This window comes from Eptesicus fuscus, chromosome 4 (assembly GCF_027574615.1).
Source record: "Eptesicus fuscus isolate TK198812 chromosome 4, DD_ASM_mEF_20220401, whole genome shotgun sequence".
Taxonomy (NCBI): domain Eukaryota; kingdom Metazoa; phylum Chordata; class Mammalia; order Chiroptera; family Vespertilionidae; genus Eptesicus; species Eptesicus fuscus.
This window is the reverse complement of record NC_072476.1, coordinates 42,273,097-42,291,952: the sequence shown is the minus strand read 5'-3', so window position 1 is coordinate 42,291,952 and position 18,856 is coordinate 42,273,097. Positions and strand designations below refer to the sequence as shown.

Sequence of the window (18,856 nt, the reverse complement as noted above, 5' to 3'; positions counted from 1 at the left end):
CTTTTTGGTGTACTGGACAATGCTCCAACCAACTGAACCACACTGGCCAGGGCTGGTCTTAAGTTTTAAAGAATGACAAGTCATTTCTTATATAATTCTTATGCATGGATATTTAGACATAAAAATAATCTTTATATTTAATGTAAAGTTTTATATTTTAAAATTTATTTTATATTTAAGAGTTATACTAAAAGTGAGTGTGTAACTTATGTTATTAGAAATTTTTATTATTTGAAGAAATTGCTGAGTATAGTTTAGTGGAGTAATACTGCATTATTTCTTATTTTTCCTTGAAAATTGTTCTTTATCTGTTTAATTTACAGAACTGCTTCTCAAATTCATTTAATGAAATTTTCACCAGATGGAGAATTTTTTGCCACCACTGGGAAGGTAATTTATAAAACTGCTATTGACAAATTATGTGTATGGTTTATTTTGAAACTTCATAAAAACATTAATCAGCTTTACTCTTATTTAAGTTGAAAATATTTTCTGTTTAAAATGTTAAATAGCAAAAATTGGCTCAATATTACTGTGTTAAAAGGTAGTATAGTATAATTGAAACAGCACAGACTTAAAGGTAATCTGGTTATAAATCTACCATTTACCAATTTTTTGATATTGAGTAATTAGTTAATCTCTGAGCCTTGGTTTTCTCATGTGTAAACTGAGGATAATAATACCTACTTCAGGTCATTCATCATAGGATTAATTTAGACAGTATATGTAAAGTGACTGGCATAGTGTCCTGCATGTAGTATACTGTCTATAAACTGTTGCTACTATTTATATTATCTTTAAGCTGACAGATATATAAGCTGTATTTAAGCTATAAGAATTTGCAGACTTTCTAGGACATTTGTAATCATTTTCTTTGTGATTATCTATTGATTTCAGAACAATGTATTTATTTGAAATGATTTTATTTTTAATTATTGGTTTACAGAGCAGTTAATGCACAATTGAAGTTATTGTTCTGAAGTTATTCTCATTGCTCAAAGCCTTCTGCAAATTAAGAATGTGAGATACTCGAAATCTTCCGTGGGTTTTAAAAAAATATGTTTTTATTGATTTCCAGAGAGATGAAGGGAGAGGGAGAGATGGAAACATCAATCGATTGGCTGCCTCCTGCACGCTTCCTACGGGGAATTGAGCCCACAACACCAGGCATGTGCCCTAACTGGGAATCTAACCGTGACCTCCTGGGTCATGGGTTGAGGCTCAACCACTGAGCCACATTGACTGGGCCTCAGTGAGGTTTTCTTAGAAGTGGAGCTGTTTATTCAGGTTGACATTACAGGTGGGAATGTAATTATAGCTTAAGAGTAAAACCTGGTACATTTTAATCTCCCTTGTTCTTCCCTTACATCCCAAGTTAGGAGATGCAATTTTGATTTTACTTAGATTATTTAATATAGTAGTGGTTGTTAACTACTTATTATCTTCAACATTTTCTTTGAACATTCATATGATAGTTCATGAAAACTGTCCTTTGTTTTCCGATATTATCAGTCTTTTTAAGTTTGCCAGTAGTAATGTTTTCTTATTTGATACTTGGCTAAATGGAAAAAGTACCCTTAACTTTATCTTTCAGTTTCCTGAATGACTCTGTTTTTCATAGTCTATAGTAACTAGAATTTTTCTTGAACCAACCCTTGCTAAATATACACATTCACACACCTTAATTCTCAAAGCAGTTAGGGAATGCTAATAGAAAAGTGTCAAAATCAGAGATTTTCTACTCAGTTCATCCATGTACAACCCTTTTCTCCATTCTTAAGTTGCTGTGATTGAGGAGAAAACCTTCTTATGCTATTTCACTTAATCTTTAATTCTGATGTGGATGTTTTTCTGTTTGTTTTTTCTCTTAGGATGACTGTCTTTTAAAGGTATGGTATAATGTAGAAAACTGGCGGACAACTGTTACGTCTCCAGATAAAAGTTCAGAAAAACAATCCCAAGGAGAAATTGACTTTTCTTTTGTATATCTGGCCCATCCTCGAGCTGTAAATGGATTTTCCTGGCGTAAAACAAGTAAATATATGCCTAGGTCAGTGGATTAGTAATATTTCCTATGTATTAAGAGAACATCATCTTTGTGATTTTGACTACTTTTCTTATTTTGAGAATCCATAGGTATAGGACTTTTACCTATGAAGATTCAAGTAATATTACATGGTCCCTGGCTTGTAGCCCTCTGGCCATGAGGCAGTTAAGAGGAGAGCCATGTGAAAGGATAATATACTTCCATATTAGATGTTTTTAAGTGACAGAGTTGTGCATCTTTTTCTTCTCTGTGTTATGTATCTAATTCTTTTATCCCATAATCATTCTTCATATTGTTTGCATGGAACTTTTCACATTTTACTCCCTTCTACTTTCTATGTGTATTTCCTCTGGTTAAAAAAAATAACCTCCCTCCCCCAGTTTTATTGAGAGGACATACCATGAGGCCTAAACCACTTCTTTCTTTTTTTTTTTTTTAATCCTCACCCAAGGATATTTTTCTATTGATTTTTAGAGAGAGTGGAAGAAAGAGGGAAAGACAGAGAGAAACATTGATGTGAGAGAAACACATTGATTGGCTGCCTCCTGCATGAGCCCCGATCAGGGCAGGGGGCAGGGAGGAGCCTGCAACTGAGTATGTGTTCTTGACCGGAATTGAACCCGGAACCCTTTGGTCCACCGGCTGAGGCTCTATCCACTGAGCCAAACCGGCTAGGGCTAAAATATTTCTTTAATTATGTCCAATGTCTTTGAGGAAAAGATAATGGATTATACATCATGATATCCTGAACTAGGTGTTAGTTTAACCTATACATGCATGCACAAGCCCATCTATTAGCACTTTCTTTCCTGTAGTACTTGCAGGACTTGATACCCCATTGCATTTTTGCCTTTCCTTAGTAAGTTATAGATACCTGTTACTTGAGTATAGGTAGAAATCCCCTTTTGTTCTACATGGCCATTTTCAATTTTGCCACACCGTGGAGTAGTACAGTTTTTCCCTTATCTTTTTGTCACTTGAGATATCCTTAGCTGATCTATGGTCCTGTGCCTGGATCATTTGTTGACTTCAGTTTTGTTCTACTGAGCCAGCAGAGTATACCTAGATTTAAAATAAAATTTATATTGAGACTATTTTTTTAGAGCAGTTTAAGGTTCACAGCAAAATTGTGGGGAAGGTATAGAGATTTCTCGTGTACCCTTTGCTCCCACACATAGCTTCCTTTGATGTCAACATCCTCCAAATTTGTTAGATTTATGAACCTATTTCAACACATTATTATCACCTAAATTCCATACTCTACATTACAGTTCACTCTTGGTGTTTTACATTTTATGAATTTGGAAAAATGTATAATAACATGTATTCATTAATGTTATACCTAGATTTTTGAGGTATTTTCTAATGTAATAGTTATTACTGTTTCTACCCCAGCCTTCCAATATAGGAATACATAAGAGTAGGACACTTTAGGAACAGTCATGGTTCTGTTGTTAGGAGGATGTGTCAGAGTCTTTGGGTTAAGGAAGAGTGCTGTAGACAACCTATATCATTAGCAAAAGCACCCTCATCTGAGCTTCACTTTGAGAACTATTGCTCTAGTACCTCTGAGACCATTGCCCACATATATAAAAATGTGTTTAGAATAGAATGAGCTGTGGCATATGTTAACTCTTCTTTTAAAATTTGTAAATGACCCCAGTAAAAATAGATATCATCGCAAACTGTGAACTTTTTTTTTAAATTTCAGAGTGAGGAAGGAAGAGGGAGAGAGGGATAGAAACATCAATGATGAGAGAGAATCATTAATTGGCTGCTTCCTGCAGCCCCCCCACTGGGGATTTAGCCTGTAACCTGGGCATATGCCCTGACTAGGAATTTAACCTTGACCTCCTGGTTCATGGGTCAACGCTCAATCACTGAATCATACCTTTTAGAAATATCTGAAGATTACATCATTTCAGAGGCTGAATTCTTCTGCTATATCCCAAATTTTCATTCACAGATCTTAGACTACCAGCGTACTGAAAAAGAGGTTTATGTAGTATGGTGTCTTTTAAGAGAAGACAGTCACATCTGCTCCTGAGCAAGTTCACTCAATGTTGGCAAAAATGATCACAGTGGAGACAGAGGCAGATGCCTTACACTGGGCCATTACAAATGCCTGATAATAGCAATAAGGCATACCAGTTTTTTTGTTTGTTTGTTTGTTTTAACTGCCTGGGTTCATTTTATCTCTTACCAACTAAATTTTGAAGCACAGGGAACTGTGATATGGAACTAGAATTTTGTTAGTTATGGCATCTTTTAGAGGTCTCCAGAATTTTACTTTTGGATCCATGTGATTTAAGAATCAGCTTATCTCCCTGCGCTCTCTCAGTTTTCACTTTTAAAAAAATTTTATTTTATTTTATTGTTTACAGTATTACAAATAGTAGTACGTATTTCTCCTTTTTTCCCCCATTGACCTCCCCCTGGCCTCCCTTCCCCTCCCGCCCCCTGTTCCCGCACATGCCTTCCCATCCCTAGTGTCTTGCGTCCATTGATTATGCTTATATGCATGCATACTTTGTTTTACCAATTGGCTACTGCCTGCAGGTATATAGTGGGAAGGCTGACCCTTTCACAGGAGAAACAGATTCCATCAAAGACCATTGTTTTTTTAATATGGCATCTTCACTGAGCAAGTGATATAGGTGGTTTGTTTTTCACATAAAATTAAGATGCTCAACCAGCCCTAGCCTGTTTCCCAGTGGTTAGAGCAACAGTCCGAAGGGTCAAGAGTTCTGCAGTTGCAGGTTTGATCCCCAGCCCTGGTCAGAGCGTATGTAGGAGGCAACTAATCGATGTGTCTCTCTCACATTGATATTTCTCTCTCTTTCTCTCTCTCTCCTCCCCACCCCCCCAAAAAAAAATCAATGGAAAAATACTGGGTGTGGATTAAATTAAGAAAAAGAGATGCTTGACCAAATGGTAATACATTATGCAAGGGACTGCTGGTTTGAGAAAGAATAATTGAGAAGTGTTTGAATACGCATCTTTACTAATTAAAAACTGATGAATGTAGGACAGGTTGGGAGATTTGTTTATATCCTCCAGAAACCTCCAAAAGTTTGTTTAGATGACAGTTTCAAACTATCTTAGTCTGTTCCTACATCAAAATAGGATGGGTGTCACAGACATTTACCCATCACATGGTTGCCTTCTATAAGGTTATACCTTTTTTTTAATCTTCAATGATATGCCATTGAAGAAAAATAAGATACCCAGATGAAGATGTGAGGAAGGAAGGTATTGCCAGAGAAATGCCTCAAGTAGATCAGAATATTTCTTACATGCCAGCTGTTTACACTGACTGTATGTAGGCCTAGTATCCTAAGGAAAGTCAGCTGGGACACCCACATTCCAGGGTCAAAGCCCTCTACATGCTTCTGAGTTGTGCACCTTTCTTTCTTACTTTGTTGCCCTTGCCTAAATTCTTATACTTCTTACTAGAGGCCCGGTGCACGAAATTCATGCACGGGTGGGGGGGGGTGTCCCTCAGCCCAGCCTGCACCCTCTCTAATCTGGGACCCCTCGAGGGAAGTCGGACATCCCTCTCACAATCCAAGACTACTGGCTCCCAACTGCTCACCTGCCTGCCTTCCTGATTGCCCCTAACTGCTTCTGCCTGCCAGCCTGATCACCCCCTAATCACTTCCCTGCCAGCTTGATTGATGCCTAACTGCTCCCCTGCCAGCCTGATTGCCCCTAACTGCCCTCCTCTGCAGGCCTGGTCACCCCTAACTGCCCTCCCCTGCAGGCCCAGTCGCCCCCAACTTCCCTCCTCTGCCAGCCTGGTCACCCCTAACTGCCCTCCCCTGCTGGCCTGATCGCCCACAACTGCCCTTCCTTGCAGGCCTGGTCCCTCCCAACTGCCCTCCCCTGCTGGCCATCTTGTGTCAGCCATCTTGTGTCCACATGGGGCAGCCATCTTGTGTGTTGGAGTGACAGTCAATTTGCATATTAGTCTTTTATTAGATAGGATAGAGGCCTGGTGCACAGGTGGGGGCTGGCTGGTTTGCCCTGAAGGGTGACCCAGATCAGGGTGGGGGTTCCCGTGGGGCGGCCTGGGCAAGGTGCCTGTGGTGGTTTGCTGGCTGGCCACACCCCCCGGCGACCCAAGCGGAGGTCCTGGTATCTGGATTTATTTATCTTCTATAATTGAAACTTTGTAGCCTTGAGCAAGGGCCAGGGCCGGCCAGGAAGCTTGTCTTCCTCCATCGCCAGGGGGCAACCCAAGCCTCCTGCTCTCTCCAGCTCTGTGGCTGCTGCCATTTTTGTTGTGATTTATTTATCTTCTATAATTGAAACTTTGTAGCCTTGAGCGGAGGCCAGGGCCGGCCAGGGCCGGAGGGATGCTTGGCTTCCTCCATTGCCGGGGAAACCCAAGCCTCCTGCTCGCTCCATGGCCACATCCATCTTGGTTGGGTTAATTTGCATACTTGCTCCTGAGTGGCTGGTGGGCGTAGTGGAGGTATGGTCGATTTGCATGTTTCTCTTTTATTAGTGTAGATGATTGTTGTCTATTCAGCCCTTTAGTCTTCTACCTTCTGCTCTTCCATGATAAGCCTTTCCATTCTGCCCTTTACTAATGGGCACTGTGAACCTTGAACTTCTATATATTTCCTTTTGATGTATTTTCTTCTGTTTCTGTTTTCTTACTTTTAGTTTCATTGCCACTGCCTGTGTGTGTGAATGTACTAGAGAAAACCAAGAGGGAAGGGGGAGTAGGAAAAGGGCAGAGTGGACTAGAGAAAAAGGAGGGAGAAAAAAATGGAGGAGGGAGAGGCATGAGGATAGAGAAAGGAGAAACAAACAGGGCTTGGAAAGGAAAGAGGGAAGGGCTCTAAGAAGCGGAGAGAAGTGAAGGGATAGGAGGAAGAGAGGGTAGCCTGGAGAGGAGGAGAGGCTGAGAATTGAGGGAGAGAAGCCCAGGGAGTAGCTGGATAAGGAAGAAAAGGGAGTAGACAAGGGAAGGAAGGGGGAGGAAGGAGAACAGTGAGAGAATAGAGGAGGAAAACTGAAGGAAAGAGCAATCAGAATAAAACATGCTGTCCTCCCTTTTCTTCCCCTTTGCTATTCTTTTTTTAATCAGGTTTAACAAAGTGACTGCAACAGACTATTTTTATTTCCTTTTTTAAAATTTGACTTAATGAATTACTTAATAGAAGCCTTCTACTGATTGCTCGTTTTACAATCAAATATATTTAAATATGTATTTTAATAAAACTATAATACTACAGGATATTGTGCCTTCTTTTTTTCTAAATTTGCTGAGTGTCCTGATAGGAGGTAGTCTTTGTGAATAGAATTTCAACTTGAACTCTTAATGCTTATGGATCTTATTAATATATGTGCAGTTGGTTTTGATTTTATTTTGTGGGGTGGCAAGATGGTCAGTTCACTGAAAATCACGAATGACTAAGGAAGTAGGTGGCTGTACTTATTATATCATGAATTTTCTATTCTTTCTATTCACTAATTTGGCATATGTGTTAGGCAAGGAGAGAATAAGTGTACTAGTTAATGTAGCCTGTTAGGGACCAGTGTACATGTGCCTGTACAGGAAGTAAAAGTGAAGCATTATGAAATAATTCAAGTAACCATCCACTGAATAAATCAGAAAATTTTAATAGATGTGGGTGTTTTGTGTGTTTTTTTTTTTAAATATTAACCGAGGGATTGTGGCATGATCTCAGTCTTTATTTTTCAGCAGTAAGAAAAATCTTAGATGACTGAGACAAGAACTACCTAATTCTAGGCAGAAAAGAAATAAGTTAGCAAGCATTTGATGCGGTGAAACCACAAAGCCACTCAATTGTATTGGTTTTGATGAAATGCATTGTATAAACGTATATTGACATTTTCTTCATCAGTACCTTAGTTCTGTGCATTATAGAAATACTGTAGAATGTGATACTATGTAAAATTTATATTTTTGTCTCTAATATGTTTTTATTCCTTAGGGCTTCTGTATGCAATGTACTGTTGACTTGCTGCAAAGATAATGTGTGTCGTCTTTGGGTAGAGACATTTTTACCAAATGACTGCTTACTTTATGGAGGTGACAGCAAGCATTGGACCGAGCCACTTAATTTAACAAATAAGTTCGAGAGAAATGCTTCCAGTAAAGAACGAGTTCAAAACACTTTAGATGTGAGTGTTTTTGTTAGATGTTATTTCCTACAAGTTTTAAAACTTTTTGCCTTTTTTATAACATTTATCCTAATTAATATTCTAAGTCACGTGGATAGTTATAAAAAATACATATGTCTTAAGACTATCTCAAAAGTTTTTAGTTTTATTTGGTTTAAAAAGTGTTCTTAAGGATTTTATCTAGAGCAAAAAATTACTTATAATTATGAAAGTAAATCTTAGGTTAACCGATAACAAAGGGATGCTTGCACTTGTCTTAGCTAAAATAACATAAATAAATTAAAATCTGAGAAAGCAAAGGTGGGATTATAAGAATGTTTTACTTATTATTTCTTTAGAGCTTGGGGTGTTTTGTCCTGTCTTAATTACAGGAATGATTAGAGGAGTTTGTCAGATTCTGTTCTACAGTTGTTATCTTTAGAACCCATCAGAACTTGGGAGTATTTATTTTACTAAGTGGTGTAGAAAGTAAAAGTCAATTTTTGATGTTTGTACTAATTGAACACTGACTAGTATTACAGATTCTTTTTATTATTTTCTTCATATTGAAAACAGGAAGTGATCTAAAAATGATTTATCTTTGAATGCTTTGTATGATTATGGAACAACTATTTTTCAAATTAGTATAGTATTCGAATGGCTCAGAATATTATGAAATATATAATTCATGGAGACTCAACAACTAAAAATCTGAAGATTCTTGTCTACTTTTAGACCTTGGGTTCTAGATAAACTATTTTATCATCTGAAAGATGAGAATAAAAATATTTTCAATGTCTGCCATATGGGTAAAATGAGATAATCTCTGAAAGTGCTTTGTAAATTATGAAATAAAACCCTAATTTATTATGGTGATATTACCTAATGCTTTCTGGTCATAGGGAGTAAGCTGTGGATACAAAGGAAACAGTGTACATAGAAACATCATTGTCTACAGACACATTATTGTAAACTTTTTCTTTTAAGTTCAGGAAAATACTTATCAGAAAATAAACCAAGTAAAAATTGCAATGTATTATGTAATAGTTAAGAGGCAATTTAAGCTCCAAGCTTCTTCAGGTTTCAAATTAGCTGTTCACATCTACTGAAAAATATTTATGTACAAATGTACATATAAACTCATCTGAAATAGAATATCTGTAATGTCTAACAGTCATTATGTAACCTAGACATATATCCTATGTCAATATGGACATTAGTTTTGCTTTGTTTATTCACACAGGTAAATCTGAGACATTTTCGTAGAGGTCGAAGGAGATCCCTTGCACTTGTAGCACATACCGGATACCTGCCACATCAGCAGGATCCTCATCACGTCCACAGGAACACTCCACTGCATGCCAATGCACTTTGCCACTTTCATATTGCAGCCAGCATCAACCCAGCCACGGGTAATAAAGCACTTTTCAAAATGTTTTTGGAATCGAGTATATTGATTTTGATAACAAATAAGTTATAATTTTAGTTATAATTAGGTAAAAAAATTGGAGGTGACTTTCTTAGTTAATTTTTCATTATAGCTAACTCACTGATTATACAAAATGAGATTTTTGTTAATGTGTTTTTCTCCTGAAGGCTATGATTTGGCTTGCCATTTAAGATCTTGATAAGCCATTGAGATTCTTTAGTAGTTTATTCAAATTTGAGATTTGAGTTAATACTTAACACAGAAGTAAACATCACAGAGTGGTATTTTATAATTATTTATAGTTGTTAAAATAAAACCAATGTGTTTAGTACTTGATCTTTGAAACCTGTTCAGCAATAGAGCAGAAATAGGTAGAAGATATAAATGGAAGAATTAAGAAACTTATTTCTATAATCAAATATTTACTATTGGATTGAAGATTAGAATATCTGGATCTGTCTATAAATTTGAAGAATTTAAGTGCTTATCATTTTTAAATGCAAGTTTAGAAACCAACTGATCACAGCTGGGGCATTTAAAGTAGAGCCTTAGAATACTACTGGGAAAAATTAAAAATAATATTTGCATATGATAAATACCATCTACAGAAAGTGAAAAGTGAAAGCCTTTTTTCACCTCTATTCAACCTAGTTTTTCTTCCTAGAAGATAACCACTATTGATAACTTTATATATTTTGGGATATTCTTAAGCATAAATTTAGCATCATCTGTTTTCATATAGCACACTGGATTTGCTGAATTGTATTCTTCAAAGAAACATAGCAGTAAATATTAGTTACTTGAATAAAAGTGAGAAGTGCTCTGATTAGAGAAGTTAACATATAGAGATACCAGCCCTAAAAGAATCCATGAACCAAGAAAATGTTAAGTGGAGAGTACTGAATTATTTTTATTTAAAAATTATATAGGCTTTGGAAATATCATTACCTCTATCATTGAGACATTTCTAAGGTCAGTAGAATCATTTTGAGTGTCTGCTGAGCAAAAGACAATATTTTGAAAATATACTGGCAGAAAGATTAAATTCTCACTTTAATGAAAAGGCTAAGAAATTACAGAAAAGGAAAACCTTAGTTCCCATGTAGCATCTCCTTGATGACTACCTTCCCATAAGGAAAGTTCTAAAACCTTTCTTAGATTGAACCAAAGGAAAATCCCTACATATAGAGCAAATCAAAGCAAAATAATATTATTAGCAGGGGGAATAGACCCTATGGGAAATTCCTTTCCTGAAATTTAATCTATTGGAATTAACCTTTCTGGATGCTTTATTTCTTATTTAAAGCCCCACTTTCAGATTTCGCTACACTTATTTGCCCATCAATAGAAATGGAAACAGGAGAGGAGCCCCTAAGAGCATGTTCTCTTCATTCTAGTACTTATATCCTTTCCATGAAGATTTCTTATAAAAATGACTTTAATCAAATTCTTTAAGTAAGGTCAGGAGACAAAAAAATGTGAGGTGGTTTTTGTTTTGTTTTGTGTTGTTTTTTTTTTTAGCCAGAATGCTTCTGCTAAAATTCAGTATTAGCCCCTCCTTGTGTACTTTAACAATCAGGCATGCAGTCTATTAGAGACATTGCTGGTTTCTTTTGATTTGATTGTAAGTCAAAAATCAGAAAATCTCACCCATTAGTATTCTTGGGGCATTTTCTTTATCCCTGGCATTAGTGCGTATCTACCTAGGAACAATAGAATTGGTAGTTCAGTCCCCCTAGGCTTTTATTGAGTGTTTAGTCTGTACCAGTATAGGAATTGAAGATAGTGGTAGGAACTGGCGAAACAAAACAGGTCTGATCCTTGCTCTCATGAAGCATAGAATCAGTTTACATTCCCTGAATCCATTTCATCCTTTACTCTTTATCAGCATGAGCAAGATTTAGATGTGATTTAATATGATAGACAAATTTTTCTTTACCTTTATTAATTAGGGATTATGATTTGTCATAACTTAGGTTGAATTTGTACTTCAATATACTTACTTTAGCAATTAAATAAAAAATAATACCAAGGAACAATTATTTTTTTAGCTGAATTAGTTTGTCTTGAAAGCCTTTTTTGAACATAAGAAGGGAACCTGAATTTCACTTTCCAACTTCAGTCCTGATGCTAATAAATAAGTACTGTCTATCTTAGAACTAGATGGGTGGGCCATTAAAATGTTAATATGTCTGTCTATTAAGTAAGAAAGAAAGTTGTTGCTATTCAGATAACTTATTAGTTCCTTTGACATCATGATGATGGCGTTTGCATGGTAGATCAGGTTAAAATGTTTCTTATCAAAGTGTATGTATAAATGAAGACATTCTTATTAAGATGTCTATAAATTATAGACATTTCTTGATGAGATTATTTTTAGAACTAAAGAAAATTATGCATATAAAAATAAAGTATGCTATATGACCTAGAATACATAATTTTACCTCCTTTATAATAGGTATATTAAATTTACCATTTGTCTGTTATCATCTTACCTAATAATAGACAAACATGTTAATTGACCATACCTCTGCTATGCCCATAGCCAATCAGGAGTGAGTATGCAAATTTACCCAATAAAGATGGTGGGTTAATTTGCATATGCAGGCCGCGGAGCGGCTGGGAGGGGCGGGACCCCTGCTATGAGGGGGAGAGGGGTGGCAGAGGGAGCTACAGGATCCGTGCTGCGGCAGGGAGCGAGGACTTGCAGGCTTCCGGGCAGCCAGGAGGGAAGCCAGGGGAAGGAATATCGTGTAGTGGGCCTCTAATTAATAATAATTGTGGTAAACATTATGTTAGGAGTCTTATTTATAGGTTAAATAAAATGTATTACAGTCAATAAAAAAATAGGAGACCTGGATGTTTGTATGCTAGAATGATAGAAATTTTAATTTTGTTGCTTTTGTTGCTCTTTACAGATATTCCACTTCTTCCTTCTATTACATCTCTAAGTCTAAGTGAAAATGAAGAGAAGAGTGGACCTTTTGTGGTACACTGGCTAAACAATAAAGAGTTACATTTTACTTTGTCCATGGAAGTCTTTCTACAGCAACTTAGAAAAAGTTTTGAACAACCATCTTCTGAGGCCAGTGTGGAAGACTCTAATCAAGCAGATGTAAAATCAGATGAAGGTAAAGCTTTAAAGAAGGATAAAAAATGTAAAGTTTTGTTCAAAATAGTAAAGATTTTTATATTAAGAAACACTAGCTACTGTCAGAAATAAACTTCAGAATTGCAATGACATAAATTTGGACTAGCTCATTTAATAATTTAGTGTAAATGTTCCTTTTCCACGTAGCTTTTTTCCACATGGTGATATAGGGACTCAGGATTCTCCATACTTAGGCAACGGTCAACTCTTAGGGCCTTGCCGCTTAATCCCGGGACTATCTGTGGACTAGCAGCATGGCCATTACCTGGGAGCTTCTTAGAAATGCACAATCTCAGATTCTACTAGAGCTACTAAACAAGAATCCATAGTTTTAACGAAATCCCCAAGTGATTTGTATATATATTAAAGTTTGGGAAGCATTACACTAGGGCCTTAAACTCTTCTGCATTTAGCCTAGTCAGGTAGGGAGAGAGGGAGAGGAAAAGGTAAAGCTGTTTCTCAACTTTGACTCAGAACTGGCACATATCACTTTCTCATTTCAGTGGAAAGCACTAGTCATGGGGTCCATGTAGCCATCCTATGTTAAGGACTAAAAAGCCCAATTTGTAGTGACCAGCTAGCTATCTGCTACAGTTTGTGGTTCATAAATATTTTTGTTTTTAAAAAGTTTTGTTTTAATTATAAGATTGTACATGCTCATTAGGGAAAAAAATAAAATGGTGTAGATAGGTATAAAGTTTACATATTGTTTAGTGAGTGTCCTTCTACATTTATTCTTTTCTATCTTCCTACATATTTACATAGGCAGTTTTTTTAAAAGTACTATGGAAGTTCATTTTTAAAGAAAATTAGTGTTTTGCAACTTGCTTTTTAAATTCAGTATGGGAACTTTTCCATCTCACTTTTTAAAAACATTTTCTGAGTATGCCATGTCAAGAGAAAACTTTAGCATTTCCTCTATTGATGGACATTTAAATTAATTTGAGTAGTTTTTCACTATACTGGTAAAGGTACAGTGACACATCTTTTCATCTTTGTGTGAATTTTTCTGTAACATAGATTCCTATATGTGGAATTGCTAGAGTGTAAACATTTTTACCAGTTTATACTCCCTCTAAGTATCTCCGTATATCTTTTTTTCACATCCTTGCCACCACTGGATCTTTTCATTATATTACTTTTGCCAGTCAATATGGGGAAAATAGTATATTGTATTACTTGGCATTTTCTTGAAGCAAATTGAACAGAATTATTTTGCTCTTCATGCCCTTTTCCTGATTTTCTATTGAATTATTTTTCTTTTTCTTAATGATTTGTATGTCTTGACCAGTTTTTAAAATCTGGCCAACAGTCTAACATTTTTGAGAGTCTCTTAAATGGAAATAGAGTCCGAGGTATTTGAAATAGAGGTCAGAATATACATATTTACCTAGATTAAGTTGGTATACCAGTTTATTTTTAATTACCTATGTGTTGAAGAAAATCTGGAAATTGGGTACTATAAATGTATTCCTTTAAAATAGTTTCTTTAAAATGTCATGCCAGTTTTAAGTGCATGCTCTTAGAGCAGCGGTCACCAACCGGTGGTCTGTGGACCACTAGTGGTCCATGAGGTCCAAAAGGTTGGCGACCGCTGACCTAGAGGATAGCTAGTATAGCAGACTCAGGTTTTGATAAATACAATATTATGAAAAGGTGCAAATTCCATTCTAATACTATATTTTAAAAATTTAGCCCAGAATTATAGCCCCAGTTCCAACTCCCTCATTTTACCATGAGCAAAACTAAAATCCAGAGAATTGGTGTGTCTCACTTCTGAGTAGTTAATTGTGGTATATCTGGGTTTAGAAACCAGTTTATCTATTTTCCAGTCCAATAATAGCCCTTCTACCAATAATCCAGTGATTTTTAAAGGAGAGCCCATTTCTTGTTTATGAAAACTATTATGTTTTTAATCTTGAATGCATTTTTAAAGATATCTTTTAGCCCTAGCCAGTTTGGCTCAGTGGATAGAGTGTCAGCCTGCGGACTAAAGGGTCCCAGGTTCGATATTGGCCATGGGCACATGCCCGGGTTGCGGGCTTGATCCTCAGTAGGGGGCGTGCAGGAGGCAGCCAATCAATGATTCTCTCATCATTGATATTTCTCTCTCTCCCTCTCCCTTCCTCTCTGAAATCAACAAAGAAATATATTTTTAAAAAGATACCTTTTAATTTATAGTAATAGCTTGATTGTATTTACTTGGTTCTTGAATTCTTCTGCTTATAGAAATGGATGATGGTGTTGATGATCTGAAAATAAATCATGAAAAAAAGGAATTGAGTAGTGATAAAATGGTACCAAACTCAGGTTTTGTACCATTACCATCAGCTGCCATTGATCATCAGATTGAAGTACTTCTGTCTGAGTGGAGTAAAAATGCAGATATGCTATTCAGTATTCATCCCATGGATGGCTCTTTGCTGGTTTGGCATGTGGATTGGCTGGATGAATACCAGCCTGGTATGTTTCGCCAAGTACAGGTACTATTTTTAAGATCTCTGGAAAGTTACTTGTTAAATGTAGATACAGTTTTGTAATACCTCTTTATATAATTCCATGCATTCTAATGATCACTTTCTTAATTCTAGGTGTCCTTTGTTTCCAGAATTCCTGTAGCTTTTCCCACAGGTGATGCGAACTCTCTCTGTAAAAGCATAGTGATGTACGCCTGTACCAAGAATATTGACTTGGCTCTTCAGCAAGGGAAACAAAAGCCTTCTAGTCTCACACGTTCCACATCAATGCTTATCTCTTCTGGTTACAGTAAATCAACTAATAATTTAAAATTAAGTATTTTTACCCCTAATGTTATGATGATTTCAAAGCATGCTGATGGCTCTCTGAATCAGTGGCTAGTCAGTTTTGCTGAGGAATCTGCTTTTTCTACAGTTCTCAGTATTTCACACAAATCTAGATATTGTGGTCATCGCTTTCATCTTAATGATTTAGCTTGCCATTCAGTATTACCATTATTGTTGACAACATCACACCATAATGCATTAAGGACACCAGATGTTGATAACCAAAAACAACCTCATGATCCTGTAAATACTGAAGATTTGGCACAACAGGATAAAAGCACCAGTGATGTGGCATTTCAGGATCCCAATGCAGTTTATAGTGAGCTAATTCTTTGGAGGGTCGATCCAGTTGGGCCATTGTCTTTTTCTGGAGGTGTTTCTGAGCTTGCCCGGATTAATTCTCTTCATGTTTCTGCATTTTCCAATGTGGCATGGCTGCCCACTCTGATACCCAGTTACTGTCTAGGTAAGCATTCTGATTTTTAATATATTTAGATTTTCTGACGTTATTGCTTAAGGATTAAATTTTAAATACTTTGTAGGTGCATACTGCAACTCTCCTAGTGCTTGCTTCGTAGCAAGTGATGGACAGTATCTGAGATTATATGAAGTAGTTGTTGATGCCAAGAAACTTCTCTGTGAGCTTTCGAATCCTGAAATTTCTGTAAGTAAATGGCTTTTAAAACTAAACATTTTTTTAGATACTTAATTTATACTTATTGGATATGTAAAGTCTAGTGTTCTACAATATGTGTTTCTGCAATACTTCTTACTCAGAGATAAATGGACACTAATGGAAGTTATGTTAGTATAATGTGGAAGTTATGTTGGTTCATATGCAATTATTTTCTAGGCAAGGTGAGCTGGAATAACGAGTGGAATTTTAATCTCAACCAACAAAGAAAATAGCTTTCAGCTTGGTTGCAGTACAGGATGGAGTCCTTTCAGCACCTTTGCAAAGCTTTTGTCTATGATAAACAGCACTTCTTCCTGTGCCCAATTAATAGCAACCCATCATCTGCATTATTTCAGCACCTCCAGCAAGCCAGTATTTTCATGTTTTTGCTTTTGAGATTTTAAAATATTCCCGACCCCTAGCTGGTTTGGCTCAGTGGATAGAGTGTTGGCCTATGGACTGAAAAGTCCCAGGTTCGATTCTGGTCAAGGGCACATGCTTGGGTTGCGGGCTTGATCCCCAATAGGGGGCGTACAGGAGGCAGTCAATCAGTGATTCTCTGTCATCATTAATGTTTCTATCTTTCCCTCTCCCTCTCTGAAATCAATAAAAATATATATAAAAAAAATATTCCCTGAGGTAATCTTCAGCTTTACTGAGATTCCTATTTAGGAGATTCAAGCTGTCTCCTCAACTGCCAATTAATGTTTTTGTTAATGCCCTGGTTACAGAATTGCATAGGTATCAGTGGTCTCCTCCAATCCTGTTTTTTTCCTAAGTTATTTTTATTTTTAATGCATGGTTTTGCAGAACAGAAGTTTTTTCAAGCCACATATATAGCATTATTGTAGAAACACATATTTATTGAGGGCCTTATATTTTTCAGGAATTGTTTTATATTTCCTTTTTATTGAATTTATAAATAATACACGTTTCAGGTGCACGATTCTGCAACACATCATCTGTACACTGTATTGTGTATTCACCATCCCAGGTCAAATTTCTGTCCATCACCATTTATCTCCCCTGTACCCTTCTCCTTCTTCCACTCCCTGCCCCTCGGCAATCACCACGCTTTTGTCAGTGTCTGTGAATTCTTTCTCTTTTCTTTTTCCTATTTTGCTCAGTCCCTCCACACCTCTCACACCCTACCCACAACTCCCCCCATCTCCCAGACAGCTGTCAGCCTATTCTCTATCTAGAGTTTGTCTCTGTTTTGCTTATTAGTTCATTTTGTTCATTAGATCCCCCATATAAGTGAAATCATAGGGTACTTGTCTTTCTCCAACTGGCTTATTTACATAGCATAATGCTCTTCAGGTCCATCCATGCTGTCACAAAGGGTAAAATTTCCTTCTTTTTTACTTTCAAGTAGTATTCTATAGTGTAGATGTACCACAGCTTTTTTTATCCACTGATGTACTGAAGGACGCTTGGGCTGCTTCCAAATCTTGGTTATTGAAAATAACACTGTAGTGAACATAAGGGTGCATATATGCTTTTGAATTAGTGCTTTGGATTTCTTCAGATAAATTCCCAGGGTAGAATTCCTGAGTCATAAGGCAGTTCCATTTTTAAATTTTTGAGGTAACTATACTTTCCACAGTGGTGCACCAATCTGCATACCCACCAACAGTGCACCAGGGTTCCCCTTTCTCCTCATTCTAGCCAGCACTTGTTCGTTGATCTATTGATGATAGCCATTCTGACAGGTGTGAGGTGATATCTCATTGTGGTTTTAATTTGCATTTCTCTAATGATTAGTGACTTCCTTGACAATCTTTTCATTATGTATGTCCTCTTTGGAGAGTCTCTATTTAGGTCCTCTGCCTATTTTTTTAATTGGATTATTTGTTTTTTTTGTATTGAGTTGTATAAATTCTTTATAAATTTTGGACATTTACCCCTTATCAGATGTGTCATTGACAAATATGTTCTCCCATTCAGTAGATTGTCTGTTCATTTTATTGGTGGTTTCCTTTGCTGTGCAGAACTTTCTAGTTTGATCTAGTCCTATTTATTTTTTCTTTTGTTTCCCTTGCCTTAGGAGATATATTAGGAAAAATATTGCTAGGAGAAATGTCCCAGATTTTATTACCTATGTTTTCTTCTAGGGTTTTATGGTTTTGAGTCTAACATTTAAGTCTTTAATCCATTTTGAGTTTATTCTTATCTATGGTGGTCTAGTTTAATTTTTTAAAGTATATTTTTATTGATTTCAGAGAGGAAGAGAGAGAGAAATCCAAACATTAGTAATGAGAAAGAATTATTGATGGGCTGCCTCCTGCGTCCCTACTGGGGATCTAGATCTAGCCCACAACTTGGGCATGTGCCCTGATCTGGAATCAAACCTGGGACGTCTTGGTCCCTGGAACTATGCTCAGTTCACTGAGCTATACTAGCCAGGATAGTTTAATATTTTTGTATGTATCTGTTCAACATTCCCCATACCATTTATTGAGTAGACTATCTTTACCCCATTGTATGTGTTTGCCTCCTTTGTCAAATATTAATTGACCTTAAGGGGTAGGTTTATTTCTGTTCCATTGATCTAGATGTCTGTTTTTATGACAGTACCATGCTGTTTTGATTACTGTGGCCTCATAGTAGA

At 36.5% G+C, this 18,856-nt stretch overlaps 1 protein-coding gene across 2 annotated transcripts in view; it reads left to right on the top strand.

Moving 5' to 3' along the window:
• The window catches only part of DMXL1 (Dmx like 1), a 154,375-nt gene that overhangs the window by 35,731 nt on the left and 99,788 nt on the right, over window positions 1-18,856 (top strand). For both annotated transcript variants that reach the window (XM_054714973.1, XM_054714972.1), the window contains exons 6-13: window positions 324-390; window positions 1,872-2,050; window positions 8,017-8,206; window positions 9,429-9,597; window positions 12,533-12,745; window positions 14,995-15,248; window positions 15,357-16,035; window positions 16,112-16,233. In XM_054714973.1, the coding sequence (XP_054570948.1) occupies window positions 324-390; window positions 1,872-2,050; window positions 8,017-8,206; window positions 9,429-9,597; window positions 12,533-12,745; window positions 14,995-15,248; window positions 15,357-16,035; window positions 16,112-16,233 (1,873 nt within the window). The remainder of the gene's footprint in view (window positions 1-323; window positions 391-1,871; window positions 2,051-8,016; window positions 8,207-9,428; window positions 9,598-12,532; window positions 12,746-14,994; window positions 15,249-15,356; window positions 16,036-16,111; window positions 16,234-18,856) is intronic.